General features: G+C 46.0%; 1 protein-coding gene across 1 annotated transcript in view; it reads right to left on the bottom strand.

Annotated features, from left to right (window-relative positions):
* Positions 1-15,182, bottom strand: part of NEGR1 (neuronal growth regulator 1) — a 238,732-nt gene that overhangs the window by 65,626 nt on the left and 157,924 nt on the right. The window contains exon 4 of the mRNA XM_032191887.1: positions 12,385-12,516. Coding sequence (XP_032047778.1) covers positions 12,385-12,516 — 132 coding nt within the window. The remainder of the gene's footprint in view (positions 1-12,384; positions 12,517-15,182) is intronic.

Below are 15,182 nucleotides of genomic sequence, written 5' to 3'. Positions count from 1 at the left end.
TGCAGAGCTTCGATGAAGTCTACCAGGATCATCTGATGTGTTCAGAAAACAGCTTATCCAAGACTGTTCCCTACTGACTGCAGGCTGAGCACTATTAGTCTGTCCACAGCCTACTCTTGTGAGACCACAGCACAGAGGAGCTGCAGGAAGGCAGCTGGCAATGCACAGCACTGCGAAGGGAGGCCAGCCCTTCCCAGAAAGGCAGGACAGTTGTGTTATCAACCATGGGCTTGATGGGGCACAGGTATGGTCTCAGCTGAAGTACCAAGTGCAGAAAAGCTGAAGGACTTGGGGTTAGTGTAGCTGAAAGAGATGACTTACTAGCAATGCATTACATCACTAAATATGCACAAGAAGAAAAATGGAATCAGCTCTTCCCTATCTCATTTATGGCAGGTCAGGCAATGATAAATTGAAACTGAACCAAGAGAGGTTCAGGTTTGCAAAGCTAACTTATTGCTGAAAGAGGTTGCTTAAAGAGAATGTTGATGTGTTTTTATTTAATTAAAAAAATATCAGCACCTGCATTTGGACAGCAGCATCCGATTGACTGCTCAGTTCCTCCTTTGGGTTGGATTTTTGTGATCTCCCAGACATTGGAATTATTAAGCATCAGAACAGCTCCTTTAATGGCAATCTCCTTTACTCAGTTCTGTAGATCCTAGTGTTATATTTAAGGTTGGGTACCATTCTTCAGCACAATGGGAAAAAGAGAAATTATACTTGTCCACACTTCCAATAGTAATAAAATCTTTAGGTTTATGCTTAGCTACAAAAATGAAGTAAATACTGAAAAAGGATATAGAATTCAGAAAAAAAAAAATCAGATGACAAGTAGAACTTTTTTGTAGAAAACTTATCTCCTACAGCTTGGATCTGATTTGATATATTCTACATACATAACAAAGTATCTAGGTGTACTCTCCAAAATGATATTTCTAAGGACAGTACTCATTACTACTGTATAATAAATGGAAGCATAAGTCAGAGTTAGCACTGAACAGATTGTTTGGGGTTGCAAAGACAGCAGCTGTCACAGCTTGACAGCTTTCTTGTTAGTGAATCAGCTTTACTGACAGTCTTTTTGATTGAAAACCACTGTTCGCTGACAGTGTGTTATAGCTGATATACATATGTATCTCATGAAGAATGAGAAAGAGCCATAAAGAGTCTAGAAGCAATTGCTCTATATTAAAAAGAAGTGAAGTTTACATAAACGTGTCCCCCTGTCGCCTCCCCCTGTGTTAATCTGCAGCAGGTACACGTTTGCAGGAACAGGACAGCGTACTGATATGTGACAAGCACACATGCGCACCAAGGCAAGGCAGAGTCCCTTTTCTAACTAAAAGCAATAAAGTCACAGAAGTACTGATTGTTTTCAGACACTCGCAGGAAAAGTTTCTGTAGCTCAAAACAAAGTAATTATAGAAATAAAACCCAGTGGCATTCTGACAGGCAGGTAAGGCTTCCCAGACCTCCTGCTAGCCCAGAGGGGGATCCACTGGAGTACGTCCTTCTCAGGGAACTGTGACTCAAAGAAGAACCAGTTCACTTAGAATCACATTTTACTTTCTCTTATATACTGCATCTGTGTCGATGGCTTCGACTGGCAGCTCTGTGGGACAGGGATCATCAGCTTCTGCTTCCCGTAGCACACCCCAAACACCCGTGCAAAGCCACCACCGCCACTGCTGTGTGGCCAGCGCAGTGCCTGCTTCCTCGATCATCTCAGTGAATGCACAGAATCGTTTCTGTTGCAGAACCTCAGAGTTGTCACTGCACACATCATCTGTGTGTACACATCACCAAAAATTAGCTGGCTGCTGTAAAGGAGGCATTTTATTGAAGCAAATGCATCTCAGGGGTCTCTCTCTGCATTTATTTATAAGATTGTTCATATAAAGTAATTCATTCTCCCTCAGTTTTGTGGTGTTTCAATGGATAAAAGCCAATGAAGTGTGTACAATGGATGCCACCTTCGATTTTGAGATCATTGCTTAAAACAAAGAATGCGCCCTTGTTCTGAGGAAGACCAAAGCCAAAAGACGGCAGCCACCTATGGACACCAGAAACCTCCAGGGCTCTGCAGCTTTGTCACTGATAAACATTTAGTATTTTTCTTACAACTGCTTGTCTTTAAATAATGTCTACATGTTCTTTAAGAGTAGGCAGTATATCTCAACTCAGCACAAGGATGCAGACATGACTTTCTTTTCCTGAAGTCTGGGATACTGGGATTTTCCCCTCACACATTCAGTGGCTGCTCTGAAAGATAATTCCTGAGATGCTCTTTTGCCATTAATAATACCAGGTGCAGAAGCAGTGAGCACCTGAATTTTGACTTTGATATCAATCATATTTTTGTTCAAATTACACTGCAGACCATGCATTCTGAATTGCATTTTTATCTTCTTTCAGTCTAGAAATGCCGATTGCGTTCTTATTGCACAGCATGCAACAGCTATTGAACCAGCTGAAGCACTGAAGCAATATGGTCCGTGATGTTACTCTGTCTTCAGGAAGGAGCACCACGTGCAGCCCTGCTGCAAGGCTTCAGAGCTTTCATTGCAAGTGTTTGTGTTTGTTTTGTACCTGCAAAATCCAAAAACCATACCAACCTCAAAATAGTTCCTTCTTATTTGAGAAGAGGTAGAAAATATGACGAGAAGCAGACAAAAGCTTTATGGATTGTAACACCTGAAGAACGACGTTGGCAATTTTTCCTTTCTTCCGTGTTGACTGCACTGCTTTGTTTTAAACTATAAAAGCAGAAATATTACTTCTCAAAGCTCCCCTAGCTCAGATCTAGTGCCTATACCACACACTTCCTAATACCAGCCAAATTGCAGAAGTTATTAAAACCTAATTTAGCAATCTCACCAGGGTACAAACAAGTTGTAACAATATCATTACAGCCTTATCAGGGACTGGATGTCTCTCTGAAATGCCGAGCGTAGTCGGGGTAGGAGCCAAGCGGGACTGTCGCTGCGTGGCATCGTGGCCATACCAGGCAGCCACGAGTTATGCTAAACTGATCTCTGTTGCAGAACCATTTCAAAGCAGCCGTGGCTGCTGTTGGAAGAAATAGATAAAAATAATAATCAGGGGACTGAGAGTTTTGAAAGAGTGGCACGCTCCTCAGGCTTGCCTTTCCTGGCTCCAGTTGGCGTCACCAGCTGCACTCAGAAGCCCTTTAGACTCTCACCCTGTGAAGGCTCTTCCCTTGCAAGGGGTAGGGAGGACAGGCCGACAGCAACAAGGAATACTACAGCTACCAGGAGAAATATTGCTTTACAATGTGCAGACTATTACAAGAAATATTTTAAGTAATTGTTTTTGCTGAAGAGCAATCTGGGCAAGTGAACACTCCTGGAAGCTGAAGAGCTCTCCATTAATTTTGGCTCTAGTCTGGGGTATTACAGAGCCTGCTGTATACTTTAAATTGCTTCTTGAAATGCATAAGCTCTTTACAGATGAGTCATCTTCTATTAATACTTTAATTTTTGTGAACTGTATTTCAGCTAGTGTTTAAAGTGGGATCACCTGGAGGCTGAGGAGCTAGCAGTGGCCCAGAGCTGGGAGAAAGCACTCTCTCCAGACAGGATTTACTGCCCACAAGTGCTTTTCTTCAGTCACTACATACATTTTTTTTCACTTTGCATCCCTACAGGTTTGAGGGAGTTCACATCCCACCTGCAGATCTGGAATTTGATCACCTCTGAACATAACAGCAAGCCACACGTGGAGCCTCTGGGGGGCCAGGAGGGCACCCTGCGAAGCCAGCCCCGCAGGGAGAGCTGCGCTGCTGCTCCTGCCCATCGGTCTGCTGCCTCTGGGAGGTGCAAGAAAGGGAGCCTCACCAGCAGCGGATGCACAGAGATGTCTGCAACCTCACCGTAACCTTGTTTTGGTTTTGAAATTATAGCACAAGTAGAAAAGTACACAATAGTTGTTAAAAACTTCATTAACTTAACCGCTGCCAAACACGGGGTGCAGCCCCCTGCTCACCCCCAAAATAAGCCAAGAATCACTCGGAGGGGCTAGGCAGAATTTTCTTCAATATGAAATAGAGACTCCTTATCTACTGGAGGGATATCTTAAGTACTAATACTCTAACTTCAAATACAAGACCTCATTTCGTGTTGCCAGAGCCCTTGATTATGAGCTGTGGCAGCAGAATGCCATCTACGTGAAGGAACATTATAATCAATTCTGTCACGCTTCAATATAAGCAACACTTTTCAGAAATAAGCACCAACCACGCAGCAGTTTGCAGAACCTAATAGTAAACTACTACACCACAGAAAGAAATCAATGTTAATTTCGGAGCCAAATTGCACTTGAGTCAGAAACCTGAACTATATTGTTTTAATCTGACTTCTGAAATGCTAATAAAAATACCTGAAGGACATAAAATGACAAACATTACTTTCATAAGAGGCTTCTTTCCCCACCAGTGAGGAGAAAACTATTTTCTTCATATCAACTATATTCTCCTCCCAACTCCAATTGAGATGGATTTAAACACATGACTAGTTTTTATTGATCTGAACCGGTATAAGTTGTTTTTCATTAAGTGTTACTATGAGATGGTACATCATATAACTCATACAAGTTATCTCAGTCAGTGATAAGAATAGTTTGCAAATTAAATAAATCAGAATTTAGCCCTAATGCTGACCAAAAACCCAACAAAACCACAGTATAAAACTGCAACCCTGGTTACATTGTGCATGATCAAATTTTAAATCTCCATTTAAAGAATAGCAGAAAATTCCTCAAAGATCTTTATCTTAGGTCAGAATAACTATTCTTACAAGCACAAGTTTAACTTGAAATATTCCGCTATTAGCTCTTCTTCTGGATGGCTGGACCCAAAGACAAGCTCTGCTATTATTGACTCAAATCACAATCCAAGTTTTCCTACCAACTGCGTTAGCACCTCACCTCCTTTAGCTAGGGTGGGTGGCTCTGTGTCCTCATATAGTTGACCCGCAGATATAGAAACTAATTACACCATTATTTCTCTGCTCTCAGCTGTGTATTCTGTGATGCAGGAAAGACATCTTCTCCATCCTTCCAAGTAAAGGTCTTCCTACATCTTTTTAATTAAAATAGTAGCTCAGACATAAATGTTACACCTACTGAACCAGAACATCGGTACAACGCAGAGAACCTGATTTTGAGAATTAGGTTAATATTTAACAACGGCAGGACAAACAGGTCAGGGGATGGTCCTGACACACAAACCCCACACCCACGTCGCTGCTGACTCCCTGCCAACACGTCCTTCCAGAAGCTGCTCCTTGGTCCCCAGCAGCACGCCGTGGAGCAGCGCTGTTCTTACCACCCAGATCATCCACCCAGCTCTGTGTGTTTGCTCTGCTGGGACAGCTTTTCCAAACAGAAGAGTGCAGCAAGGGGAGGACTCTGTGTGTTCCCCGGGTCTGTGCTAGATGGGCAAGATGAAAGGGGACCAATACTCAGCCTTCATCCCAAAGAAAACAGAAAATCTGTGAAAAACGGGGCAGCCTGAAGTGACACTATGGACACAGCTCGTGCCTGGCCATAGTCCTCTCCAATGACCGCAGACTCAGCCCTACGATGCAAGCCCATGGTGCACACCAGCACTGCCCTCACCTGCAGATCTGACACCAAGAAGACTTGAACAGAGTAAGGAGTTGACTTCTGGAAAGCTCACACACACTGAGCTCCGCCAATCTATTAACAGAATCAAATATTAACCAGCAGTCAGATTTTCAGGAGTCCCCAGTGTGACTTAGAAGCCAAAATCCCATTTTGAAAGTTAACTGGAGAATTCAGAGAAGCATGTTTCACAGGAAGTCAATGAAACCGCACTCCGGAGTGCTTTTAACTTTTAAAAGTGTAATTTAGATACTTCAAAACAGTATTGCAAAGTTCAATCTTCTAAGGCACTGTGCACACGTAACTCCTGAAATGGTCAGTGGGAATTGTGGCTACCCAGTGCCTGCAAATTGCTCTGCGTTGCTACAACGCCGAGCAATACTTCAGACCCTTGTGATTAAAGAAAGGCTGGCTCACATGATGCAATTTTAAACGTGTGAATTTCAGCCAAACGGATAACATCAGCCACTGCCACCTCAAGATAAGGTCCTTCTGCACCACGGTCAAATATGAACATACAAGTTCATCTCATCTGGGTGCAATAGTGTTTGAAGAGTTGATGTGACCGAGTTTACTGTATATAAAAGGCACGGGAAAGAAAAGCAATAATTTCTCCACACGGTTATGTTCTTTACGGGAACTGGTGTTAACTGGTTGAAAAGAAAAAATCCTTGTCATTGCATGGAGTTGTCCTCACCAACAGAAAAAATTCTGGCCCAGTTTGAGGTCCTTCAGGCTGTCGGACGTCATCAGGCGTACCCTTGCCTGCAGCCGCTGTGCTCCACCTGCAGCACAACAGGCACAGGGGCTGTACCTCTGGCTGGTGGGCTGTGAGCTCGCTCAGCCCCAACTGTGCCCATAATTGTATGCAAAAGTATCCCCACACAACTTTGAGAACCCCCAGACAGACACCTAGAGGTCCACAAACACCTCGTCCTGCCAGTGTCAACCCACAACTAGTCTGTAAGCTGCACCCAGGGCAGGCACCAGAGAATTTGCTTCCTCAGGCTGCGTTTGCCAGCCTGGGATCATCAAAGCAAACAAAAAAGCCTTGCATAAGCAAAGCTGCACGCAGATGCTTGCAGTTGTTTGGTACACCGTCCGTGCTACTTTAAGAAAAACAATGAAGTTGCACCTACGGCTCAGAACAAACTTCTGCCAACCTCCTGGTTTCTCTGACACGAGGACCCCGCTCACTTGCTCTCCTAGAGCTGCTGCTGACCATACCCCTGCCTTCTGGCGTTAGTCAGGCTGCACATCTGTGGCTATTAAAAAGGGAAAGAATCAAAGTTGCTTATTTATGCTTAAACAGAATCCCTCCGTCCCCTCCCATATCAAAAGAAAATGGAAATTAAAACTGCCAATTGCCCTGGCTGTTTTCATGCTTGGTACCAAAGCAGGACAGAAACGAGACCTTTGCAAAATGTTTGGGTCATCTTTTTATTCAGCTTGATTGAAGGAAATTTTCTTTGTTGAACCTAAAATAAAAAACCTTGCCCAGGAAATGTTTTTCTTAGGTCATCAGCGATGCACAGCCATGCGCTTTCTGGGAGCATAAAGTCACGGCCCTGTGTCCAGCTATCAGGAACCCCAGCAAACACCGAAGCCCTATAATGTTTTTCCCAGTAGGCCTAAGGTTACAGATATAATTAGGTTAGAGTGGCTTGTACAGTATGTCTGATTTCAAAGTAAAATCAGAGTATTATGCATAATATTATGCAAGTGCCATAGCAACAGTAAGGCAGACTTCCATGAAATGCTAATGAGATAAGCTGTTCTGCAAAAACCCTAACCTGTCCAAGCAAAAACAAACACATTACTTAAAATTCATACAAGAAACTCACACATTCCTTCTATTAGAAAAAAAAATCACAAAAAAAAACCAACAAAAACCACCACCACCACAACAGAAAAACAGCCCATGACATAAAATATCTTATCAAGCCATCGCAGCAGGAAAGAAGCAGGCAGGGAGCGAGGCAGATGTGTGCACAGCCACCTGTTGCTGTTGGCGTGCTGCTCCAGGAGCACCCCGACGAGCTCCTTACCCAGAGAGTGCCCCCACCCAGGCTGCCCAAAGCCCCTCCAGCCCGGTGCGAGGTGCCCCTGCCCGTGGCTGGGTATTGGAACCCCATGGTCTTTAAGGTCCCTTCCAACCCAACCCATGCTGCGATTCTGTGAAAGGCAGCACCATTCCAAATGCAGGATTGGGCTTGTTTGACCACCGATATAAAAGAAAAATTTAATCAAAGCTTTCCAAGCAAGCTTTGGTCAGGATGCGGAGTATTTTGAGTTCCCTCCGTACCACCCCATCCACTGCACCCCATCCCCCTGGACTCCTGCTCGGGGTGCAGCCGTGCTGCTGCAGCTGGCTTTCACCTCCCTGCTCAGCAGCGGTGAGCTCGGCCATCGGTTTGCAGTGTGATGGGGTTCTCAGAGGCTGGAGTTACAGCACTGCCTCCTAATTTTTGCTGAATGGCTTTTTTTCCTCTCCGAAGCCACTGGATTGTAATTCAGTAAGGTCCGCACGACCCAGCTTTAACAGAGCTGTCTGAGACACAATTACAGAAAAACAGGCCCCGAGTGTGTATGATAAGGGCATCTGAGAAGAAGGATCACTACAGTGCAGCTCCACCTTAAAATAAGCCCACGTTTGCTATTTATTTAGGTAATTGACAATTTTACGTAAATTAAAATAAATGCCAGCTTCATGATGCACACGTCTCATTCTTCATCATCTCAGCGTGGCCTCAGAACTTCTGGAGATTTTTGCATTTAGCAACTGCCTTTAATCTTTAAAGTCTGTCAGTAACAAACCAGAGGGGCAGTGGAGCTACAGCAACATGTGTATAGTTACAGAGCAGCTTTCAGATGACATTAAAATCTTCCTAATCCACACACTGGTTTGTTCAAAGGGGGCTTCAAGATTATCATCCATAAATCAGTATTTGCTTTATAAAATATAATAGAAAATGCTAGTAAGATTTGCTTCTGAAGTGAAATTGGATTATATTTTATCTATTTTAACTTCGTTTGGTATAGTGTTCCTTCAGAAACCAGCATCCTCACACAATCTTATGCTAGGATCTCGTTTTTTTCCCTCTCTCCGAGTTCAGACAAACACACCACAATTCTCAGGCCACCATTTTAAAAAGAGAAGTGATGGGGGACGTACATAAATTAAGTAGAAAATGTAGATTATGCAATGTGAAACAGTATAAAGAAAAAACCAACAACCTAAACCAAAGTCATTGGAGTTACAATGGATGCGCTGTAGGGCAGGGAGCAGACCGGTGCTTTATGTCTGGCTGGGGGCTGCCCAGCTAAGGAACTTGAAATTCAGAAAGTAATTTAAACCTGGTCATTTTCTTGTATTTGCTTGGATGACTGAACAACCGCTATACGAAATGAGTATCCATATTCACAATTATGCTTATATTCACTGTAGCCGCTCGGGGTTCATTGATACATTCTATTAGCTGGACACAATAAAGCCTTGATTTATTCTCCACTTACCAGGTCTGCCATAAAGAACATTCCTTTTAATAACAAGCAAACAGCATTAAAATTGTCAGAAGCAGCAGTTAAGCGATCATGCTCATGCGGTGTGGTGCTGCCATCACCCCCTGCGCCGGGCACGGTCCGTCGGGGCGCTGCACCACGAGCTGCAGCAGAGGAGGGCCGAGATGCAGCAGGGGTTGCCCCAGCTCCCAGCACACCCCTATCAAGCGTAGGAGTCCTATTTCCTACAGCAAGGCCCTTCCCTGCAGTAAGCACTGTATGTGGGCATGGCGATATGCGTTTTGTGGAGTACAGTCAGGGCCCTGTAAGGCCAGAGCAGGCCCGCTGCCAGTGAGTCGGCTGTTCTGGTCACTGCTAAGTGACACTCACCGAGGAGCTGGGTCACAGGTAAAGGAATTCAACACCCGCTGGAGCCACCCGGATGGTGGGCAGAAATCCCTGTACCAGAAGTGTAATCACAGAATAACGCACGCGGGGTGAGGAGGGAGAGGTGCTGCCGAGCTAGCACTGAGCCCACGCTGTAGGAGTTGAGGGAGGCTGCAAAACCGAAGGAAGTAAAGGGATGGGACTCTGGGGGCAGCTGGGGGCAGAAAGCCTTGCTCTTTATTGAACAAGTATCTCCTTAGCAAAAGAAAGAGCTGAAGAATGTTCTACCAAGAAAATTCTGCCCAACCCAGTGTGACAAAAGAACCCCAAATCTTCCTCTTTTCTTGCGTATTTCTGTCATTAAGTCCTTCCCAGTTTTACACTTGAAAATAATTTTAATACAAATTTCTTTTAAATAGCACCAGAGCTGGTTAGACAAACCACAGCCCGCCTGGAGGAGACATTCAGCCCTGGCTGACTGGCCATGTGCATGGGGCTCCTTCAGGGGTGCAGAGCATGGGCGAGAGGGCTGGGGGCAGCCGGACACCCTCGGTACTGGGCTGTCCAGGTCTGGGGGTGGGCTCGTGGGGACGGTGGGCACGGGGCGAGCCCTCCCAGCTTTGGTGAGCTCCTGTCCAGGCCTCTCCTGATCGCAGCGAGCCACTTTTCTGCCTGGTCAGAATTAATGAGCGTTAGCAGCGGGGAGCAGATGTTGGGAGAGCTTTTGCATTGCGCTCAACTGGCTTGGGGACAATGTACAAATCAAACAGAAGCGTGTAAGCAATTAGCTGACTATGACAAATCTTTCACATAGACAAACGGCTTCATGCTGCAGCCAGATCCTAGTTTTGCATTGCCTTTTTTTTTTTTTTTTTTTTTTTTTTTTTGGCCATTTTCTTCTTTAGTTGTAAGAAAGAAAAAAAAAATGCTCTGCATGTCCCCAGTGCAGACTTAGCAGTTCGCCTGAGCCTGGCACAGGAATTCAGGGCCAGGTGCATCCCACCACAGCCAAAGGCGCTTCCTGACGGACAGGAGTTGCTGCAGCCGGAGCTGAGCAGCCCTGCCCGTGGTCAGCCCTCCCAGCCTGCCCGTCCTCCAGCTCCGCGGCACCATTTCTCCCAGTGCTCCCAGCTTGGTGTCAAGGGAGGGCTTTGACAGGACAGCTCAGGGCACGTGCCAACCAGCACACCAGCCCTGCGTTGCATATAAGCTTGAGTTTTGGCTTTGGCCAACCAAGTTGATGCTTTTCTCTGAATTAGGACTCACAGAAGCCTCAGCCTTGGCTCGGGAGGTGAGGGAGAATTGTGGATTTGATGATTTTATCACCTCCTCTGTGTTTTCTCAAACAAAACAAGCGTGAAGGAGCATTATCAACTTCTCCCTTTTCGCCATCCCTTAGAAAGCTCCTGACCCAGCCACCCTTATTAAAACTCTCATCGCATGAAGTTGCTTAGAAGCAATTTTTGTTTTGATAAAACTAAACTGAGCTCCCTGTTCCTCCTGGGTCTCTATCACAAGTCATTTATTTAACAAGATGAAATATTTTGGAGCACAGGTTGCGTGAAAGGTGTCACACCACAACACCCAGGCCACATCTATGCAAGTGTCTGCTCAACTTCCCTTACCAACAGTGTCCCAGTAACAACACACTCAACAAAAAACAGCGGTCACTTGCTCCATGGGCCACCACCCCCCATTTTTTTCCTCCCAAGTAGCCCACAGTTTTTAGAGACAACCATGATGGATTCAGCACGAGGCTGCTTGCACTGCTGCTTGCACATGACTCAGCAGCACAGAAACTGTGAGACTTGTGGCACACTCGAACTATTTGATAGCTGTTGGGAAGCGAGGAGAGCCCACTGGGAGCCCATAACCACACCGGCAGCCTGGGGACTGGGGCTTTGCTCCCACAGCACATGGACGGGGACGGCACCCGCTGAGGGGACACAAAGCCAGCGCCTCAAACGTTTATAGAGTCAGTAATGATGCCGCAGCAATTTTCAAAGTAGGAACTGCTACAAATTACAAGGTAATTGCACTTAGCCTAAGAAAATTCGTAAGTGGAATGAATTAGTGTAATTATTCATATATTCTTTCCATTTTTTACAATTTGGAGGGAAAAAGAACACTGTTCTGAATGTTTCATGTTGCACTGAATGTTAAACCAAATTCAATCCCAACCGGAAAGCAGCCCGTTTCTGTAGAAACCCGACAAGGTCAGAGCTGGTGGGCTGCAGCACCACGTCCCCGGCTGTGCCTGCCTGCTGCAGCACCGCCCGCTGCGCACCGGGGGCTGGGGGCACCCGGGGGCACTTGGCAGGCTCCCCCCGTGCAGGGGCAGGCAGCGCCTGAACGTCCCCCAGCCCTGGTGAGAGCACCGCACGTGTCCGTGGTGTCCATCACCACCCAGTCATCCAACAAAAAAACTCACCAAGTTTCTCATCTCCCTATGTTGTTGCACAACCGTGACGAATTAAACCAGAAACATTGAGTCCAACAATCACAGCAGTCCTCGGAAAGTACTCAGAGTCCGCAGCTAATTACTCCAAGGATTACCCAAAAAGTCCGAGCCCAGCAGCAGAGCCCAGCTTGCACTGAGCACAGGCAGCTCAGCCTGTCACCACACGCCAGCACTGCAGGCAGACAACAGCAGGATCCGAGCCCCAGTCCTGCGTCACCTGCCTGGGGCCAGACCAACTCAAACACCGCAGGCTTTTTGCTCCTGCAGCACCAAAAACCCCTCCGACCTACAGCTCCAGCACGAGCAGCAGTACTGTGCATTAGACTTTTCTTCTCAGCCGCGTCCCTCTTCTCCATTGGATTTAGCAATTAAAAAACAACACGACTTACAGTTTACTGTGACTTTTACTTTTTTCACGTCTGGGACTGAGACGTCGTTCTCTGCACTGCATTCGTATTCCCCAGCCTGGTCTCTCGTAATTCCATAGATGTCCAGGTACTGTCCGCTCTCAAATGGTTTTGCTGAAATGAAATAACCAGAGAACGAAATTACAGGAGGCTGAGCACAAAGCGACAACGTCCACCTGGCTCTGCTCTTACACCCGCACAGTCCTGCCCGAGAAGAGCAAGGCTGGGGCACAGCCGGCCCACCCCGAGCAGCAGCCACCCCCCGAGGGGGCACATCCCTCCCGGGGAGGCCAGGCTGGGTGTGCTCTGCCCTAACAAACGTTTCAGATTTTAATGAAGAATAAAATAATAAAATAATAGCTCTCCTGTCCCTGCGTGCCCAGACCCAAGGAACACAACCCACACTGCCTGACTTCTGCACAGAAGTAAGGACAGTCGTCGTGAGCTCCTGTGAAAATTGGCAGACATCAGAGTTACAGATCGGATCTGTCTGATGCAAAACAAAGACACAGCTGAGAAACTGGTACATATAACTCCTCAGGGCACTACATCTGAAAATGGTAACTTTTTTACAGAGCAAGAAGAAAATTGTAATTTGGAAGGTAATTTCTGTCCACTTGGCACAGAGTCATAACCCACCCTGAAATATTTGCAGTTTTCTAACTCCCAGCATCTCCTGGCTGTGCCTTCCTGCGGTGCCTGCCGTGCCGTGAGCCCTCTGACACCTGTCAGATGAAAACTGCTACCTGCTTCAAAGTCTGCCTGTGTCTGTAGAGCACTGTGCTGCCAGCGGAGAACAAATTAATTACCCCAGATTCCTCAGAGGGAGTTTACCACATAATAAAAGAAAAAAAATGTTAACTATACTTATTGACTGCTAATAACTTTGCAATTTACAGAGCAGTGACTAAAACTGGAGCTGGGTAGCGAGAAGCAAGTAGAAATATCATGCCCGTGTCCATCACAGCGGATAATTTCATTTCCTTCTCTGTTGCAGATCGGTGTTTTGAGGTGAGTGAGGTTCAGCACAGCGGCTATGGCAGCGCGTTGCCTACCACGATGGCACTCACCTGGCATGCCACGTGCCTGGTTCATGGGACAGAGCCCGGGAAAGCAGTGATTTTGCAAAACAGAGAGATAACACTGAGACTGGAAAACGGTTGTGCATCGAACCGAACACTCATAAAATGAAATGCAATGAAATGACATACAGTATGCGAAAAATCGTGTGAGAATGATTTTTATGCCATTCCCTGCAGTCCATAGGAATGAACTCTGCACCCTCCCTGGCCCCCAGGGGTCCCAGCTGTTTCTCTTCACACAGTGGGCACTGTCCTGCTCCACTTGGCCAGGCTCACTCGATCTCCAGAACTTCCTATTGCTTTGAACAGAGAAATATGTTTTCCGTCTCTACCACACAAAGTGCACATTATATGTTTGCTTCTGCTTTTTTTCTGGTACCAATAAAATCCTGTAGACTGCAGGACTTGCCCGTGTTTCATATTAAAAACGACTATTAAGTTATGAGGTCGTAATGCTCTCCGGTGTAAGTACATCTCTGGCTATACAGTGTGCACCAAAATATCATGTACTGAATCCTGCAGTCTATTTACATCACATTCTGTCCCAGTCCCCAGCATCAGTTTGAAAATAAAATAAAACAGAATTCTCCAAGTGCCTGGAACTTCATAAAAATAGCCGTTCCCGTTTGAGTTTAGTACAGCTAAAACCTCCGCTTTGAACCTTTGCTTTAATGCAAGCATAGCACCTAGTTCCTCCTCTCCCGTTGTTGCTTTTCTAACAGTTCCTTGCCTGCAGCTGTGTTTTGGGTGTGCTTTGCCACCTGCATGTGGCAGCGCTCAGCGCCCCCGGCCACCGCAGGCAGAGCTGACAGGTTTCTGTGCTGGGCCTCGGCTCGGGTGAGCAGTCACTGCTCTGGCCAAAAAACACCAACAGGAGCCACATCTGCTGGGACAGCAAATCCTGCTGGCGGTGCTGGTGGCAGCCTTGGGTGCTGCTGCGGGCGGAGGGGCTGCACCCCAAAGGGCTGTGCTGTGGGGCTGGGCTGGGCATCCCACGGTCCTGCCTGCTGGAGCGCTACGCAGACACGCTGCGCCCATCAAACATCCATCTGCACCTTCCACGGCCCTGCATTTACAGGATCTTACGCAGAGCTGTTGGTCTGATTTATGCTGCACAACTATGTATGTATTTTTATAAAGCTGCAAGCCCCGTTTTATGCAATTCACACACATGCGCTTGGAAATTTAAAACTAAATCATTTTTAAACACTCATCCCCCCTCTGAAATTTTGCATCCTGATCACATGAGGAAGCTTTTAGTAAATATTAGAGATAAATATTTTTCTTGGGGAATATACAGACACTGTGTTTCATCTTTCCTATTCTTTCACATAATATTCCATCTTCCTTAACTTGTTTTTAGTTTCAGAGATTTCCCGTGGCTATATGGAAGAAATTAAATTGTGTTATGTGAACAATAGATGCATAAGTGTATGTAACATTATGTTACATTGCGCACATGTCCAGCTCAAAGAAGATATCCATGGGCATCTGAGAGAATAAATTGTGTATGGGGATAGTGGGGTACGAAGAGCATCAGGCAACAATTTGGTTTTCTCACTGTTCAGATCCGCTTCTGCAATGCCTCCCAAAAAGACTGGCAAGAGAAAGAGTGAATAGATCAGGAGCAAATAGTGAATAGAGTGAATAGTTTCAGGAGGCCTTGGCTGGGTGACGGGAACCACTGCTTGCTGAACA

The sequence above is a fragment of the Aythya fuligula genome, chromosome 8 (genome assembly GCF_009819795.1).
Source record: "Aythya fuligula isolate bAytFul2 chromosome 8, bAytFul2.pri, whole genome shotgun sequence".
Classification (NCBI taxonomy): domain Eukaryota; kingdom Metazoa; phylum Chordata; class Aves; order Anseriformes; family Anatidae; genus Aythya; species Aythya fuligula.
The sequence above is the reverse complement of the archived record's forward strand: the minus strand, read 5'-3'. Positions and strand labels throughout refer to the sequence as shown.